This window comes from Ranitomeya variabilis, chromosome 5, assembly GCF_051348905.1.
Source record: "Ranitomeya variabilis isolate aRanVar5 chromosome 5, aRanVar5.hap1, whole genome shotgun sequence".
NCBI classification, from domain to species: domain Eukaryota; kingdom Metazoa; phylum Chordata; class Amphibia; order Anura; family Dendrobatidae; genus Ranitomeya; species Ranitomeya variabilis.
In genome coordinates this window covers 443488246-443504434 of record NC_135236.1, presented here as the reverse complement: position 1 = coordinate 443504434, position 16189 = coordinate 443488246, and the positions used below count along the sequence as shown (strand labels likewise).

Below are 16189 nucleotides of genomic sequence, written 5' to 3'. Positions count from 1 at the left end.
ACACAGACCGCTCTCCAGCGACCAACGATGCCGAGGTCCCCGGGTAACCAGGGTAAACATCGGGTTGCTAAGCGCAGGGCCGCGCTTAGTAACCCGATGTTTACCCTGGTTACCAGCGTAAAAGTAAAAAAAACAAACAGTACATGCTCACCTGCGCGTCCCCCAGCGTCTGCTTCCTGACACTGACTGAGCTCCGGCCCTAACAGCACAGCGGTGACGTCACCGCTGTGCTTTCACTTTCACTTTAGGGCCGGCGCTCAGTAAGTGTCAGGAAGCAGACGCTGGGGGACGCGCAGGTGAGCATGTACTGTTTGTTTTTTTTACTTTTACGCTGGTAACCAGGGTAAACATCGGGTTACTAAGCGCAGCCCTGCGCTTGGTAACCCGATGTTTACCCTGGTTACCAGTGTAAAACATCGCTGGTATCGTTGCTTTTGCTTTCAAACACAACGATACACGGCGATCGGACGACCAAATAAAGTTCTGGACTTTATTCAGCGACCAGCGACATCACAGCAGGATCCTGATCGCTGCTGCGTGTCAAACGAAACGATATCGCTAGCCAGGACGCTGCAACGTCACGGATCACTAGCGATGTCGTTTCGTGTGAAGGTACCTTAAGACTTGTAGTCAGGCAGTTTGTACACACAGGACTGCAGCCAGGCTGCTCAGTTAGCGAATGGAAACATGGATGTTAACATAATACACTTTTTTTTTTACAAATCCAGCCGTAATACTGCGCAGCTAACACATACACTGGCAGAAGGAAGATCTATTATAAAGTGATGTTATGGCAGTATGAAATAATCTAAGTGGGAGGTGGATCACAGAACAAAACCGTCCATCAGAAGCGGAGGAGAGACAGTGACAGCAGTAAGTAGAGGCTTTCTGGCTGCTGCACTGGGTTTGTGGGAGCCTCGTCCACAGCTTACAGGCAGGTTGCCACCAAACTTTATTGGCAGGAAACCAGACTACACTCTTGGCTCTGACATATACCTTCTCTGCCATGTTCTTGACCACCCAGCCAGGGAGGGGGAGGATTTCATGTAGTTAGAATGGACTAGATTTAAAAATGCTTACTTTGTGGCTGTTCTTAACCAGCTGCCACAGTGCCACCTAGTGAAAATACCTACTTGTGACCATTAAAAGTCGCAAAATCCAATTTATAACTACACATAATGGTTGTTTCCAGCCTTTTCACATTAGGGAGCTGCAGGAATATCAATAATATACAGATATTAGGCCCTGGACGAGTAATGTGGTGCTATCGGGAAGACTCCTCTGATACAGTGTGTGATAAGACATGGCAATTCCTTTTTGAAAACTGTATATACTACAAATCCATGATAGAAATTAATGAATGGTAAGAAATCAAGAATGTAGATCTACTGACAGCAAAGTAAAGGTACCTTCACACTATGTGACGCTGCAGCGATACAGACAACGATGCCGATCGCTGCAGCGTCGCTGTTTAGTCGTGTGGTCGCTGGAGAGCTGTCACACAGATGGCTCTCCAGCGACCAACAATGCCGAAGTCCCCGGGTAACCAGGGTAAACATCGGGTTACTAAGCGCAGGGCCACGCTTAGTAACCCGATGTTTACCCTGGTTACCATTGTAAAAGTAAAAAAAAAACAAAAAACACATACTCACATTCCGGTGCCCGGCGTCCGCTTCCCTGCACTCCTCCTGCATCCTGTGTCAGCGCCGAACATCTCCGGCATCTCCCACAGAGCACAGCGGTGACGTCACCGCTCTGCTTTACGGCCGGCACTTACACAGGAGTGGGCAGGGAAGCGGATGCCGGGCACCGGAATGTGAGTATGTGGTTTGTTTTTTTTACTGTAAGGCGCCCTACACACGTTCAGGAATTCATGCAGAAAATTCCTGTGAAAATCCGGACATTTCTGCCGGATTTCCGAAAGAAATCCGCATGCATTTTTATGCGCGGTTTTGACGTGGTTTTTTCCGGACATTTCCCAATGCATTAGACAGTGGGAAATCCGCAAAAAAACCGCAAAATTAATGAGCATGTTCATTATTTTTCCGCAATGCGTTTTTGATGCGGAAAAACGCACATCATGTGCACAAAACTTGCGGATTCCATTAAAAATGATGGGATGCTTAATGTATGCAGATTATTTGCGGTTTTATAGCGTTTTTGCACTATAAAAACGCTATAAAACCGCAAATAATCTGCAACGTGTGCACATAGCCTTACAATGGTAACCAGGGTAAACATCGGGTTACTAAGCGCGGCCCTGCGCTTAGTAACCCGATGTTTACCCTGGTTACCAGTGAAGACATCGCTGGATCGGTGTCACACACACCGATTCAGCGATGTCAGCGGGAGATCCAGCGACGAAATAAAGTTCTGAACTTTCAGCAACGACCAGCGATCTCACAGCAGGATCCAGATCGCTGCTGCGTGTCAAACACAACGATATCGCTATCCAGGACGCTGCAACGTCACGGATCGCTATCGTTATCGTTGTAAAGTCGCTTAGTGTGAAGGTACCTTAAGAAAAACTGTTACAATCAAAAGGACCATAAAGTGTAACAGGGATAACAATAGGTTATTGTCATCGTAGGGTACTTACTTGACTCTATTTAATAGCTTATTGATGAGTAGGAGAAGGAATACATCATTCATAAAACTAATTTTTGGGTCTAGAAAGGAAAAAAAAAAAACCCCCAAAAAACAAAAAAAAAAAAAAACTACACACACTGCACACACCAAACAGCTTGCCTTCTGGACTACATTGCAATCAAAAGCTCTTCATCATACAATTGAAATGGAATGCACTTTTCCATATGTTGTCAATAGAGCCGTTCTCGGATGAAGAGAGCATGGCCTCCAGATGATGTCACTGAACACAATTAGCCTTATCTGTATCTTACTATTAGAAACAACCAGAACATTTTTCACAAATTAGACGCATTTCACTACAACGTTTTACAAAATTCAACACTGTCTTAAAGAAATCCTCCCACACAGACAATGCTCAGCTTTCCCCTTCTTTACAGAGAAACAGTGATGGAATGAGAAATTATAGAATTCATAAGTTATATATAAATATGGGAAAACATAATGTGAAAGATTAGGATATCTTTAGTAAACACTAGGAAACTGCATAGTCCGGGTCGACGTTGCAGATTTTCTCTTGGAAAGTTTGAATGGTTAATAAGTTTTGCAGGACAGTAAAGAATCCTTCACCAATACGATTGTTCCTCTAGTTCCAGGACTCCAATGGTCCCTGCAGATCTGTTACTATCCAGCAGTGATGACGAGCTGTACGGTCCCGATTCATCAAAGCTTTAAGGCTATGTGCACACGTAGGAAAAGAGGTGCAGCATTTTCTGCACAAAATCCACATCTCCTGGCAGAATCCGCAGCCGCGGATTTTATGCGGAATTTTTTTCAAGCCATTTTCACTTAGCTCTGACAAAGTAGGCAGAGCTGAAAGAGGACGAGGGCACAGTGACTGCCATTAGCGTACCTTAAGCCACAAATCTTACTCCAGTCTCTAGCTGGCATAAGATTTGTGGCAAGGAGTGCACGGAGGCGCAGACCACTTTGTGCCTCGCCCAATTCATTAAAAAGCGTGTGACTTGAGGCTACGTTCACACGATCAGGATTTCCATCCTTTTTTTTTCCTGCCCGTTTTTGGAAAACGGCAGCTAAATTCCGCAGTGAATTTGAGCTGCGTTTTCTGATCCTTTTTCTTCGGCGTTTTCCACTGCGGGTTTCCAATAGCAGTTTCCTATTGGAGCTGCTGGAAAACCGGTGCGGAATCCGCTGAAAGAATTGACATGCTACTTCTTTTTTCCGCTGGAAAATCCGCGCGGATTTTCCAGCGGAAAAACGGATCGTTAGCACAGCGGTTTTGGTTTTCCATTGGGTTACATTGTACTGTAACCAACATGGAAAACTGATCCGGATCCGCAGCTGAAAATCCGCTACGGATCCGGATCAAAATCCGGATCGTGTGAACGTAGCCTAATGCTTCGCCCTCTACCCCTCATTAAGACTGGCATGAGAAACACTGGTCTTCACTCAGGCCTACATGCATTGGACCGCTGCTGCTAATCACTGCCACCAGTAGTGATGCTTGCATGTATAATGTGGACGAAGGAATTTATTGCTGCAGGGCAAGAAAGCAAAGGCTGGAGCCAACAAACTGAGTAACAGAAGATTGTAATAGACAACCCACTTAATTTATATGACACTCTGACTTTTCACACGTAGACAGACTAAAAATATATATATATATATATATATATATATATATACATATATATATACACACACACACACACACACATATATACATACATATATATATACATATACATATACACACATACACACACACACCTTCCACGGCAACAGCCAGTTATCCAAGTATTTTTATTCCACCAAAACGATAACCCAATTAAGCACAGAAAACCACTAAAACACGTCCTGCTAGTAAATGCTGAAGACTTCATTTGTTTCAGCGACAATAAAAATCCTCATAAAGAACGCCAAGCGCCTGTCCTGTCAGCAGAGTGCAAGGGAACTATTTGTGTGTAGAAAATCAACAAGAGCACGTTTACAACAAATTTAGAAAACAAAAAAAAGTATTTATTTATTTACATAAGCAAATATTCTAGGAAAATGTGTTATCTGATCGCAATGTAAATACAACAAAAAAGTATCAAATTTGAAAGTGAAACATCTGCTTTATGAATATGCAGCCTCATACATAGAATTAACAGCAAGCCTGTAGATGTGAGCAAAGGGAAAGCTGCACTCCAGCCTCCATGGATTGGGTTACATTACCAAGGTGTGGCAAGAATTTGCTTGACAAATTACTATGCGGACAGGCAGAGGGATTTGCTTTTTTTTTTTTTTTTTTTTTTTTGGAATGGTCAAGATTGTTCTACCAGATTGAAACCCTTGGCAATAAACCTCAGCAGAAGCCAGAAGTGTATAGTCAGTGGGGCAGATGTTTTCTAGGTGTCCTGGCCTAAAACTGTCACTTTTTATTTTTTACAAACTGGTGTTTCAAAGGAAATGGGACTTTAGAAAAGGGGCCACACTGAAGAGTTAGAGCCTTTAACAGAATAATAGATGCAGTGACTACTAAGAAATGATAGATAGATAGATAGATAGATAGTATAACTATGGTATATATTTAAAACGCCTAATGTGGTAAGTGTATACCCGGAGGTTACTGCCTTGTATCAAGGAGCTTCTTGCACTATCCTTATGCATGATGATTGAGGAACTACATAAGGAATTTTCCCTACATTACTGAAAGTTTTAGGCAGTGTTCACATGTCGCTTTTATTCTGTAGGTGTTGGCACCAAAATACAGAATTTCCTCCCATCATTGCTTTTTTTTTAATGCATTTTTCACTCTGATGCGTTGTTTGTGCAGATTTTAACCTTTTTTCTAGTACAGAAGAGCTTTGATTTTTAACTTCAGCAGCCATTGTGGTTTTAATTTGTTTGCATGGACTGTTCCAGGCTCCCCACAGAAGCCTTCACCCTGGGCATGCACCCACAGAAGCCTTCACCCTGGGCATGCACCCACAGAAGCCTTCACCCTGGGCATGCACCCACAGAAGCCTTCACCCTGGGAATGCACCCACAGAAGCCTTCACCCTGGGCATGCACCCACAGAAGCCTTCACCCTGGGCATGCACCCACAGAAGCCTTCACCCTGGGCATGCACCCACAGAAGCCTTCACCCTGGGCATGCACCCACAGAAGCCTTCACCCTGGGCATGCACCCACAGAAGCCTTCACCCTGGGAATGTACCCACAGAGTGACGACCATAGGGCATAGGCTCAGGCGCACTCACACACAAGTGTCTACACACACGGTTATATGGAAGGAGCTCAGAATGCAATTCCCCATGGGCCAGTGAGGGGTCTCCGCTCCAGTAGCCCCCACTGGCAGCAGTGTGCAGCCCCCGGCTGGGAGCGATGGAGGGCACAATATGGCACTTATAGAGAAAAGCCAGTAGTTCCGGCACAACACCGGCCACTGCCCGTCTATGGACCAGAGTAGGGTTCTGCCCTGTGAGGAGCAGCTCTGACACGGCACAGCCGCAGGTACGTGCCCGCCACCCGCAGGGCCCCACTCAGCCGCTCGTCCTCCCACGGATACTCACAGCTGCACGGCCCATCCCGGGAGGTTGTCCGGTACCGTATGTAGGTCCCCACGGCTACAGTCCAGCAGATCCCCGAAACAGCGGCAGGCAGCCGGGCAGGACCCGCGATCAGAGCCCAAGCCAAGTGCACACTCCAGTAGCAGCAGGAGCGGGAGGGCGATCCTTCTGGGGGCGCTCATGGTGCTCGGTGACAGCGCGGGCTCTAGCGGTGACTCCGTCCTCCAAGCCGGACCACTGGCATCACTCGTAAGGAGCCGCAATGTCGCAGCGGGGAAACCTGCAGCCTCGGTCTGTGCACAAGAAAAGTCCAACTTGTGTGAAGAAACTTTCCCCTTCGAGTCCCCCCGGCCGGGCCAGGAAGGGTGCGGGGCTGTGCTCCTATTGGCCAGCGCAGCCCCCGTCACGTGATGAAAACAAGTCGTGCGCCGCGGTGTGGGGGAAGGGAGAGTGCTGAGCGGAGATTACAGTCCTGCACCTTACACCTCGGCTTCCATCAGATGGCCGTCACCATGGGGCCGCGGGCTAGAGCCCTACTACCCCCACTTATCACTATATGGCCGTCACTATGGGGGCCGCGGGCTAGAGCCCTACTATCCCCACTTATCACTATATGGCCGTCACCATGGGGCCGCGGGCTAGAGCCCTACTACCCCCACTTATCACTATATAGCCGTCACCATGGGGGCCGCGGGCTAGAGCCCCACTACCCCCACTTATCACTATATAGCCGTCACCATGGGGCTGCGGGCTAGAGCCCTACTATCCCCACTTATCACTATATGGCCGTCACCATGGGGGCCGCGGGCTAGAGTCCTACTACCCCCACTTATCACTATATAGCCGTCACCATGGGGCCGCGGGCTAGAGCCCTACTACCCTCACATATCACTTTATAGCCGTCACCATGTGGTCGCGGGCTAGAGCCCTACTACCCCCACATATCACTATATAGCCGTCACCATGGGGCCGCGGGCTAGAGCCCTACTACCCCCACATATCACTATATGGCCGTCACCATGGGGGCCGCGGGCTAGAGCCCTACTACCCTCACATATCACTATATAGCTGTCACCATGGGGCCGCGGGCTAGAGTCCTACTACCCCCACTTATCACTATATAGCCGTCACCATGGGGCCGCGGGCTAGAGCCCTACTACCCCCACATATCACTATATGCCGTCACTATGGGGGCCGCGGGCTAGAGCCCTACTACCCTCACATATCACTTTATAGCCGTCACCATGTGGCCGCGGGCTAGAGCCCTACTACCCCCACATATCACTATATAGCCGTCACCATGGGGCCGTGGGCTAGAGCCCTACTACCCCCACATATCACTATATGCCGTCACTATGGGGGCCGCGGGCTATAGCCCCACTACCCCCACATATCACTATATAGCCGTCACCATAGGGGGCCGCGGGCTAGAGCCCTACTATCCCCACTTATCACTATATGGCCGTCACCATGGGGCCGCGGGCTAGAGCCCTACTACCCCCACATATCACTATATGGCCGTCACTATGGGGGCCGCGGGCTAGAGCCCTACTGCCCCCACATATCACTATATGGCCGTCACCATGGGGGCCGTGGGCTAGAGCCCTACTACCCCCACATATCACTATATGCCGTCACTATGGGGGCCGCGGGCTAGAGCCCCACTACCCCCACTTATCACTATATAGCCGTCACCATGGGGCTGCGGGCTAGAGCCCTACTATCCCCACTTATCACTATATGGCCGTCACCATGGGGGCCGCGGGCTAGAGCCCTACTACCCCCACATATCACTATATGGCCGTCACCATGTGGCCGCGGGCTAGAGCCCTACTACCCCCACATATCACTATATAGCCGTCACCATGGGGCCGCGGGCTAGAGCCCTACTATCCCCACTTATCACTATATGGCCGTCACCATGGGGGCCGCGGGCTAGAGCCCTACTACCCCCACATATCACTATATGGCCGTCACCATGGGGCCGCGGGCTAGAGCCCTACTACCCTCACATATCACTTTATAGCCGTCACCATGTGGCCGCGGGCTAGAGCCCTACTACCCCCACATATCACTATATGGCCGTCACCATGGGGGCCGCGGGCTAGAGCCCTACTACCCTCACATATCACTATATAGCTGTCACCATGGGGCCGCGGGCTAGAGTCCTACTACCCCCACTTATCACTATATAGCCGTCACCATGGGGCCGCGGGCTAGAGCCCTACTACCCCCACATATCACTATATGCCGTCACTATGGGGGCCGCGGGCTAGAGCCCTACTACCCCCACTTATCACTATATTGCTGTCACTATGGGGGCCGCGGGCTAGAGCCCTACTACCCCCACATATCACTATATGCCGTCACTATGGGGGCCGCGGGCTAGAGCCCTACTACCCCCACTTATCACTATATAGCCGTCACCATGGGGCCGCGGGCTAGAGCCCTACTACCCCCACATATCACTATATAGCCGTCACCATGGGGGCCGTGGGCTAGAGCCCTACCACCCCCACATATCACTATATAGCCGTCACCATGGGGCCGCGGACTAGAGCCTACTACCCACACATATCACTATATGCCGTCACTATGGGGGCTGCAGGCTAGAGCCCTACTACCCCCACATATCACTATATAACCGTCACCATGGGGGCCACGGGCTAGAGCCCTACTACCCCCACATATCACTATATAGCCGTCACCATGGGGGCCGCGAGCTAGAGCCCTACTACCCCCACATATCACTATATGGCCGTCACTATGGGGGCCGCGGGCAGAGCCCTAGTACCCCCACATATCACTATATGGCCGTCACTATGGGGGCTATCATGATCTCTGCAGGCAGAGATCATAGCAAGCCTATAGAGGGACAAGCTCTCGGAAGATGGAACTATACTGACCATGAACTAAGCCTGCCGCGCAACTAGAAATAGCCAGGTAGCATTTCCTATTTATCGCTAGATGCCCAGCTCTGGCCTAAGACCTAAATAGCTAGCAGAGGGAAATATAAGACCTGGCTCACCTCTAGAGAAATATTCCAAAGAAGACAGTAGCCCCCCACATATAATGACGGTGAGTTCAGATGAAACAACAAACGCAGCAGGAAAATAGTCTTAGCAAATTTGAGGTCCGCTTACTAGATAGCAGAAGACAGATAGTATACTTTCATGGTCAGCAGAAAAACACTAACAAAACACCATCCAGAGATTACCTTAAACTCTGGCATTAACTCATAACGCCAGAGTAGCAATCCCTGATCAACGAGAGCTTTCCAGACACAGTAACAAAACTTCAGCTGTGAACTGGAACAAATAGGCAAAACAAAACATGGACAAAAGTCCAACTTATCTAGTAGTTGTCTAGAAGCAGGAACAAGCACTGAGAGGCATCAGATAACATTGTTGACCGGCAAGAAACCACCAGAGAAATGAGCTTAAATAGCGACACCCGCTACTGATGGAATCAGGTGAAACAGGAAAGAGGATGACAAGTCCAATTCCACAAGCGGCCACCGGGGGAGCCCAGAATCCAAATTCACAACAGTACCCCCCCCTCAAGGAGGGGGCACCGAACCCTCACCAGATCCACCAGGGCGACCAGGATGAGCCCTATGGAAGGCACGAACAAGATCAGAAGCATGAACATCAGATGCATTGACCCAAGAATTATCCTCCTGGCCGTAACCCTTCCAGTTGACCAGATACTGGAGTTTCCGTCTGGAAACACGAGAGTCCAAAATTTTCTCCACAACGTACTCCAACTCACCCTCAACCAACACCGGAGCAGGAGGCTCAACTGAAGGTACAACAGGTACCTCATACCTGCGCAATAACGACCGATGAAAAACGTTATGAATGGAAAAGGACGCAGGGAGGTCCAAACGGAAAGAAACAGGATTAAGAATCTCCAATATTCTATAAGGGCCGATGAACCGAGGTTTAAACTTAGGAGAAGAGACCCTCATAGGGACAAAACGAGAAGACAACCACACTAAATCTCCAACACAAAGCCGAGAACCAACACGACGATGACGGTTGGCAAAACGCTGAGTCTTCTCCTGGGACAACTTCAAATTGTCCATAACCTGCCCCCAGATGTGATGCAATCTCTCTACCACCGCATCCACTCCAGGACAATCCGAGGATTCCACCTGACCGGAGGAAAATCGAGGGTGAAACCCCGAATTACAGAAAAACGGGGACACCAAGGTGGAAGAACTGGCCCGATTATTGAGGGCGAACTCTGCCAATGGCAAAAAAGCAACCCAATCATCCTGGTCAGCAGAGACAAAACACCTCAGATATGTCTCAAGGGTCTGATTAGTCCGCTCGGTCTGGCCATTAGTCTGAGGGTGAAAAGCAGATGAAAAAGACAAATCTATGCCCATCCTAGCACAGAATGCCCGCCAAAATCTAGACACAAATTGGGTACCTCTGTCAGAAACAATATTCTCAGGAATACCGTGCAATCGGACAACATTCTGAAAAAACAGAGGAACCAACTCAGAAGAAGAAGGCAACTTGGGCAGAGGAACCAAATGGACCATTTTAGAGAAACGGTCACAGACCACCCAGATGACAGACATCTTCTGGGAAACAGGCAGATCTGAAATAAAATCCATCGAGATGTGTGTCCAAGGCCTCTTAGGAATAGGCAAGGGCAACAGCAGTCCGCTAGCCCGAGAACTACAAGACTTGGCCCGAGCACAAACGTCACATGACTGCACAAAGACTCGCACATCTCGTGACAGAGAAGGCCACCAGAAGGATCTTGCCACCAAATCCCTGGTACCAAAAATTCCGGGATGACCTGCCAATGCAGAAGAATGTACCTCAGAGATGACTCTGCTGGTCCAATCATCCGGAACAAACAGTCTATCAGGCGGACAACGATCCGGTCTATCCGCCTGAAACTCTTGCAAGGACCGCCGCAGATCAGGAGAAACGGCCGACAAAATTACTCCCTCCCTAAGGATACCTGTGGGTTCAGAATTACCAGGAGAGTCCGGGTCAAAACTCCTAGAAAGGGCATCTGCCTTAACATTCTTAGAACCCGGTAGGTATGACACCACAAAATTAAAGCGAGAAAAAAATAAAGACCAGCGCGCCTGTCTAGGATTCAGGCGTCTGGCAGTCTCAAGATAAATCAAATTTTTGTGGTCAGTCAATACCACCACCTGATGTCTAGCCCCCTCGAGCCAATGGCGCCACTCCTCAAACGCCCACTTCATGGCCAAAAGCTCCCGATTCCCAACATCATAATTCCGCTCTGCGGGCGAAAATTTGCGAGAAAAGAAGGCACAAGGCCTAATGACGGAGCAGTCGGAACCTCTCTGCGACAACACTGCCCCAGCTCCGATCTCCGAAGCGTCAACCTCAACCTGAAAAGGCAGATTCACATCAGGCTGACGCAACACAGGGGCAGAGGCAACACGGCGCTTAAGCTCCTGAAAGGCCTCTACAGCATGAGGGGACCAATTAGCAACATCAGCGCCTTGTCTGGTCAAATCAGTCAGTGGTTTAACGACATCCGAAAAACCAGCAATAAATCGGCGGTAAAAGTTGGCAAAGCCCAAAAATCTCTGAAGACCCTTAAGAGAGGAGGGCTGAGTCCAGTCACAAATAGCTTGCACCTTGACGGGATCCATCTCAATGGAAGAGGGAGAAAAAATATACCCCAAAAAGGAAATTTTCTGGACCCCAAAAACGCACTTAGACCCCTTCACACATAAAGAATTAGACCGCAGAACCTGAAAAACTCTCCTGACCTGCTGGACATGAGAGTCCCAGTCATCAGAAAAAATCAGAATATCATCCAGATATATTATCATAAATTTATCCAGAAAATCGCGGAAAATATCATGCATAAAAGACTGGAAAACTGAAGGGGCATTAGAAAGACCAAAAGGCATGACCAAATACTCAAAGTGGCCCTCGGGCGTATTAAATGCGGTCTTCCACTCATCCCCCTGCCTGATCCGCACCAAATTATACGCCCCACGAAGATCAATTTTAGAGAACCACTTAGCACCCTCTATACGAGCAAACAAATCAGTAAGCAATGGCAATGGGTATTGATACTTAACAGTGATCTTATTCAGAAGCCGATAATCAATACATGGTCTCAAAGAGCCGTCTTTTTTTGAGACAAAGAAAAACCCAGCTCCCAAGGGAGAAGAAGATGGACGAATATGTCCCTTTTCCAAAGACTCCTTTATATATTCCCGCATAGCAGCATGTTCCGGCACAGACAAATTAAACAAACGACCCTTTGGATATTTACAACCCGGTATCAAATCTATGGCACAATCGCACTCACGGTGCGGAGGTAACGACCCAAGCTTGGGTTCGTCAAAGACGTCTTGATAATCAGAGAGGAACTCAGGGACTTCAGAGGGAATGGACGACGAAATAGAAACCAAAGGTACGTCCCCATGAATACCCTTACATCCCCAGCTCAACACAGACATTGCTCTCCAGTCCAAGACTGGGTTGTGAGACTGCAACCATGGCAATCCCAGTACCAAATCGTCATGTAAATTATACAGCACCAGGAAACGAATAATCTCCTGGTGATCCGGATTGATACGCATGGTTACTTGTGTCCAGTATTGTGGTTTATTATTAGCCAATGGGGTGGAGTCAATCCCCTTCAGAGGAATAAGAGTCTCCAAAGGCTCTAAATCAAAACCACAACGATTGGCAAAGGACCAATCCATAAGACTCAGAGCGGCGCCAGAGTCAACATAGGCGTCCGTGGCAATGGATGACAAAGAGCAAATCAGGGTTACAGACAAAATAAACTTAGACTGAATGGTGCTAATGGAAACAGACTTATCAAGCTTCTTTGTACGCCTAGAGCATGCCGATATAACATGAGTAGAATCCCCACAATAGAAACACAATCCATTCTTCCGTCTAAAATTCTGTCGCTCGCTCCTGGACAGAATTCTATCACACTGCATACTTTCTGGCGTCTTTTCCATAGACACCGCCAGATGGTGCACCGGTTTGCGCTCCCGCAGACGCCTATCAATCTGAATAGCCATTGTCATGGACTCATTCAGACCTGCAGGCAAAGGGAACCCCACCATAACATCCTTAACGGCATCAGAGAGACCTTCTCTGAAAGTTGCCGCCAAGGCGCACTCATTCCACTGAGTAAGCACAGACCATTTACGGAATTTTTGGCAGAAAACTTCAGCTTCGTCTTGCCCCTGAGATAGTGCCATCAAAGTTTTTTCTGCCTGAAGTTCCAAATGAGGTTCCTCATAAAGCAAGCCCAAGGCCAGAAAAAACGCATCCACATCGCGTAACGCAGGATCCCCTGCTGGCAATGAGAAGGCCCAATCTTGAGGGTCACCCCTGAGCAAGGAAATCACAATCCTAACCTGCTGAGCAGGGTCTCCAGCTGAACGAGACTTCAGGGACAAATAAAGCTTACAATTATTTCGGAAATTCTGGAAGCTAGCTCTATTCCCTGTGAAGAACTCCGGCAAAGGAATTCTCGGCTCAGATACCGGAGCATGTACCACAAAATCTTGTAAATCTTGTACTTTCGTGATGAGATTATTCAAACCCGCAGTTACACTCTGGAGATCCATTATTGTCAGGTGCACACAGAGCATACAGAGATTAGGAGGAGAGAGAGAAAAAAGACTGCAGCAAGGCAGACTGGAGGAGAAAAAAAAAAAAAAAAAAAAAAAAAAATTCCAGCAGACTTCTTATAACTCTCCTTTCTCAACCAGGGTCTTTAACACTTTATTGGCCGGTCAAACTATCATGATCTCTGCAGGCAGAGATCATAGCAAGCCTATAGAGGGACAAGCTCTCGGAAGATGGAACTATACTGACCATGAACTAAGCCTGCCGCGCAACTAGAAATAGCCAGGTAGCATTTCCTATTTATCGCTAGATGCCCAGCTCTGGCCTAAGACCTAAATAGCTAGCAGAGGGAAATATAAGACCTGGCTCACCTCTAGAGAAATATTCCAAAGAAGACAGTAGCCCCCCACATATAATGACGGTGAGTTCAGATGAAACAACAAACGCAGCAGGAAAATAGTCTTAGCAAATTTGAGGTCCGCTTACTAGATAGCAGAAGACAGATAGTATACTTTCATGGTCAGCAGAAAAACACTAACAAAACACCATCCAGAGATTACCTTAAACTCTGGCATTAACTCATAACGCCAGAGTAGCAATCCCTGATCAACGAGAGCTTTCCAGACACAGTAACAAAACTTCAGCTGTGAACTGGAACAAATAGGCAAAACAAAACATGGACAAAAGTCCAACTTATCTAGTAGTTGTCTAGAAGCAGGAACAAGCACTGAGAGGCATCAGATAACATTGTTGACCGGCAAGAAACCACCAGAGAAATGAGCTTAAATAGCGACACCCGCTACTGATGGAATCAGGTGAAACAGGAAAGAGGATGACAAGTCCAATTCCACAAGCGGCCACCGGGGGAGCCCAGAATCCAAATTCACAACAGGGGGCTGCGGGCTAGAGCCCTACTGCCCCCACATATCACTATATGGCCGTCACCATGGGGGCCGTGGGCTAGAGCCCTACTACCCCCACATATCACTATATGCCGTCACTATGGGGGCCGCGGGCTAGAGCCCCACTACCCCCACATATCACTATATAGCCGTCACCATAGGGGGCCGCGGGCTAGAGTCCTACTACCCCCACTTATCACTATATAGCCGTCACCATGGGGCCGCGGGCTAGAGCCCTACTATCCCCACTTATCACTATATGGCCGTCACCATGGGGGCCGCGGGCTAGAGCCCTACTACCCCCACATATCACTATATGGCTGTCACCATGATGCCGCGGGCTAGAGCCCTACTACCCTCACATATCACTTTATAGCCGTCACCATGTGGCCGCGGGCTAGAGCCCTACTACCCCCACATATCACTATATAGCCGTAACCATGGGGCCGCGGGCTAGAGCCCTACTATCCCCACTTATCACTATATGGCCGTCACCGTGGGGGCCGCGGGCTAGAGCCCTACTACCCCCACATATCACTATATGGCCGTCACCATGGGGCCGCGGGCTAGAGCCCTACTACCCTCACATATCACTTTATAGCCGTCACCATGTGGCCGCGGGCTAGAGCCCTACTACCCCCACATATCACTATATGGCCGTCACCATGGGGGCCGCGGGCTAGAGCCCTACTACCCTCACATATCACTATATAGCTGTCACCATGGGGCCGCGGGCTAGAGTCCTACTACCCCCACTTATCACTATATAGCCGTCACAATGGGGCCGCGGGCTAGAGCCCTACTACCCCCACATATCACTATATTGCTGTCACTATGGGGGCCGCGGGCTAGAGCCCTACTACCCCCACATATCACTATATGCCGTCACTATGGGGGCCGCGGACTAGAGCCCTACTACCCCCACTTATCACTATATAGCCGTCACCATGGGGCCGCGGGCTAGAGCCCTAATACCGCCACATATCACTATATAGCCGTCACCATGGGGGCCGTGGGCTAGAGCCCTACCACCCCCACATATCACTATATAGCCGTCACCATGGGGATGCGGACTAGAGCCCTACTACCCACACATATCAGTATATGCCGTCACTATGGGGGCTGCAGGCTAGAGCCCTACTACCCCCACATATCACTATATAACCGTCACCATGGGGGCCACGGGCTAGAGCCCTACTACGCCCACATATCACTATATAGCCGTCACCATGGGGGCCGCGAGCTAGAGCCCTACTACCCCCTCATATCACTATATGGCCGTAACCATGGGGGCCGCGGGCTAGAGCCCTACTACCCTCACATATCACTATATAGCTGTCACTATGGGGGCCGCGGGCTAGAGCCCTACTACCCCCACATATCACTATATAGCCATCACCATGGGGGCCACGGGCTACAGCCCTACTACCCCCACATATCACTATATAGCCGTCACCATGTGGGCCGCGGGCTAGAGCCCTACAACCCCCACATATCACTATATGCCGTCACTATG

At 49.1% G+C, this 16189-nt stretch overlaps 1 protein-coding gene across 1 annotated transcript in view; it reads right to left on the bottom strand.

The window, feature by feature from the left end:
- LRIG3 (leucine rich repeats and immunoglobulin like domains 3) overlaps window positions 1-16189 on the bottom strand; it is a 104493-nt gene that overhangs the window by 44594 nt on the left and 43710 nt on the right. The window contains exon 1 of the mRNA XM_077265377.1: window positions 6165-6531. Within this exon, the coding sequence (XP_077121492.1) occupies window positions 6165-6343 (179 nt within the window). The 5' untranslated portion in view covers window positions 6344-6531. Of the gene's footprint in view, window positions 1-6164 lie in introns of the transcript that reaches the window.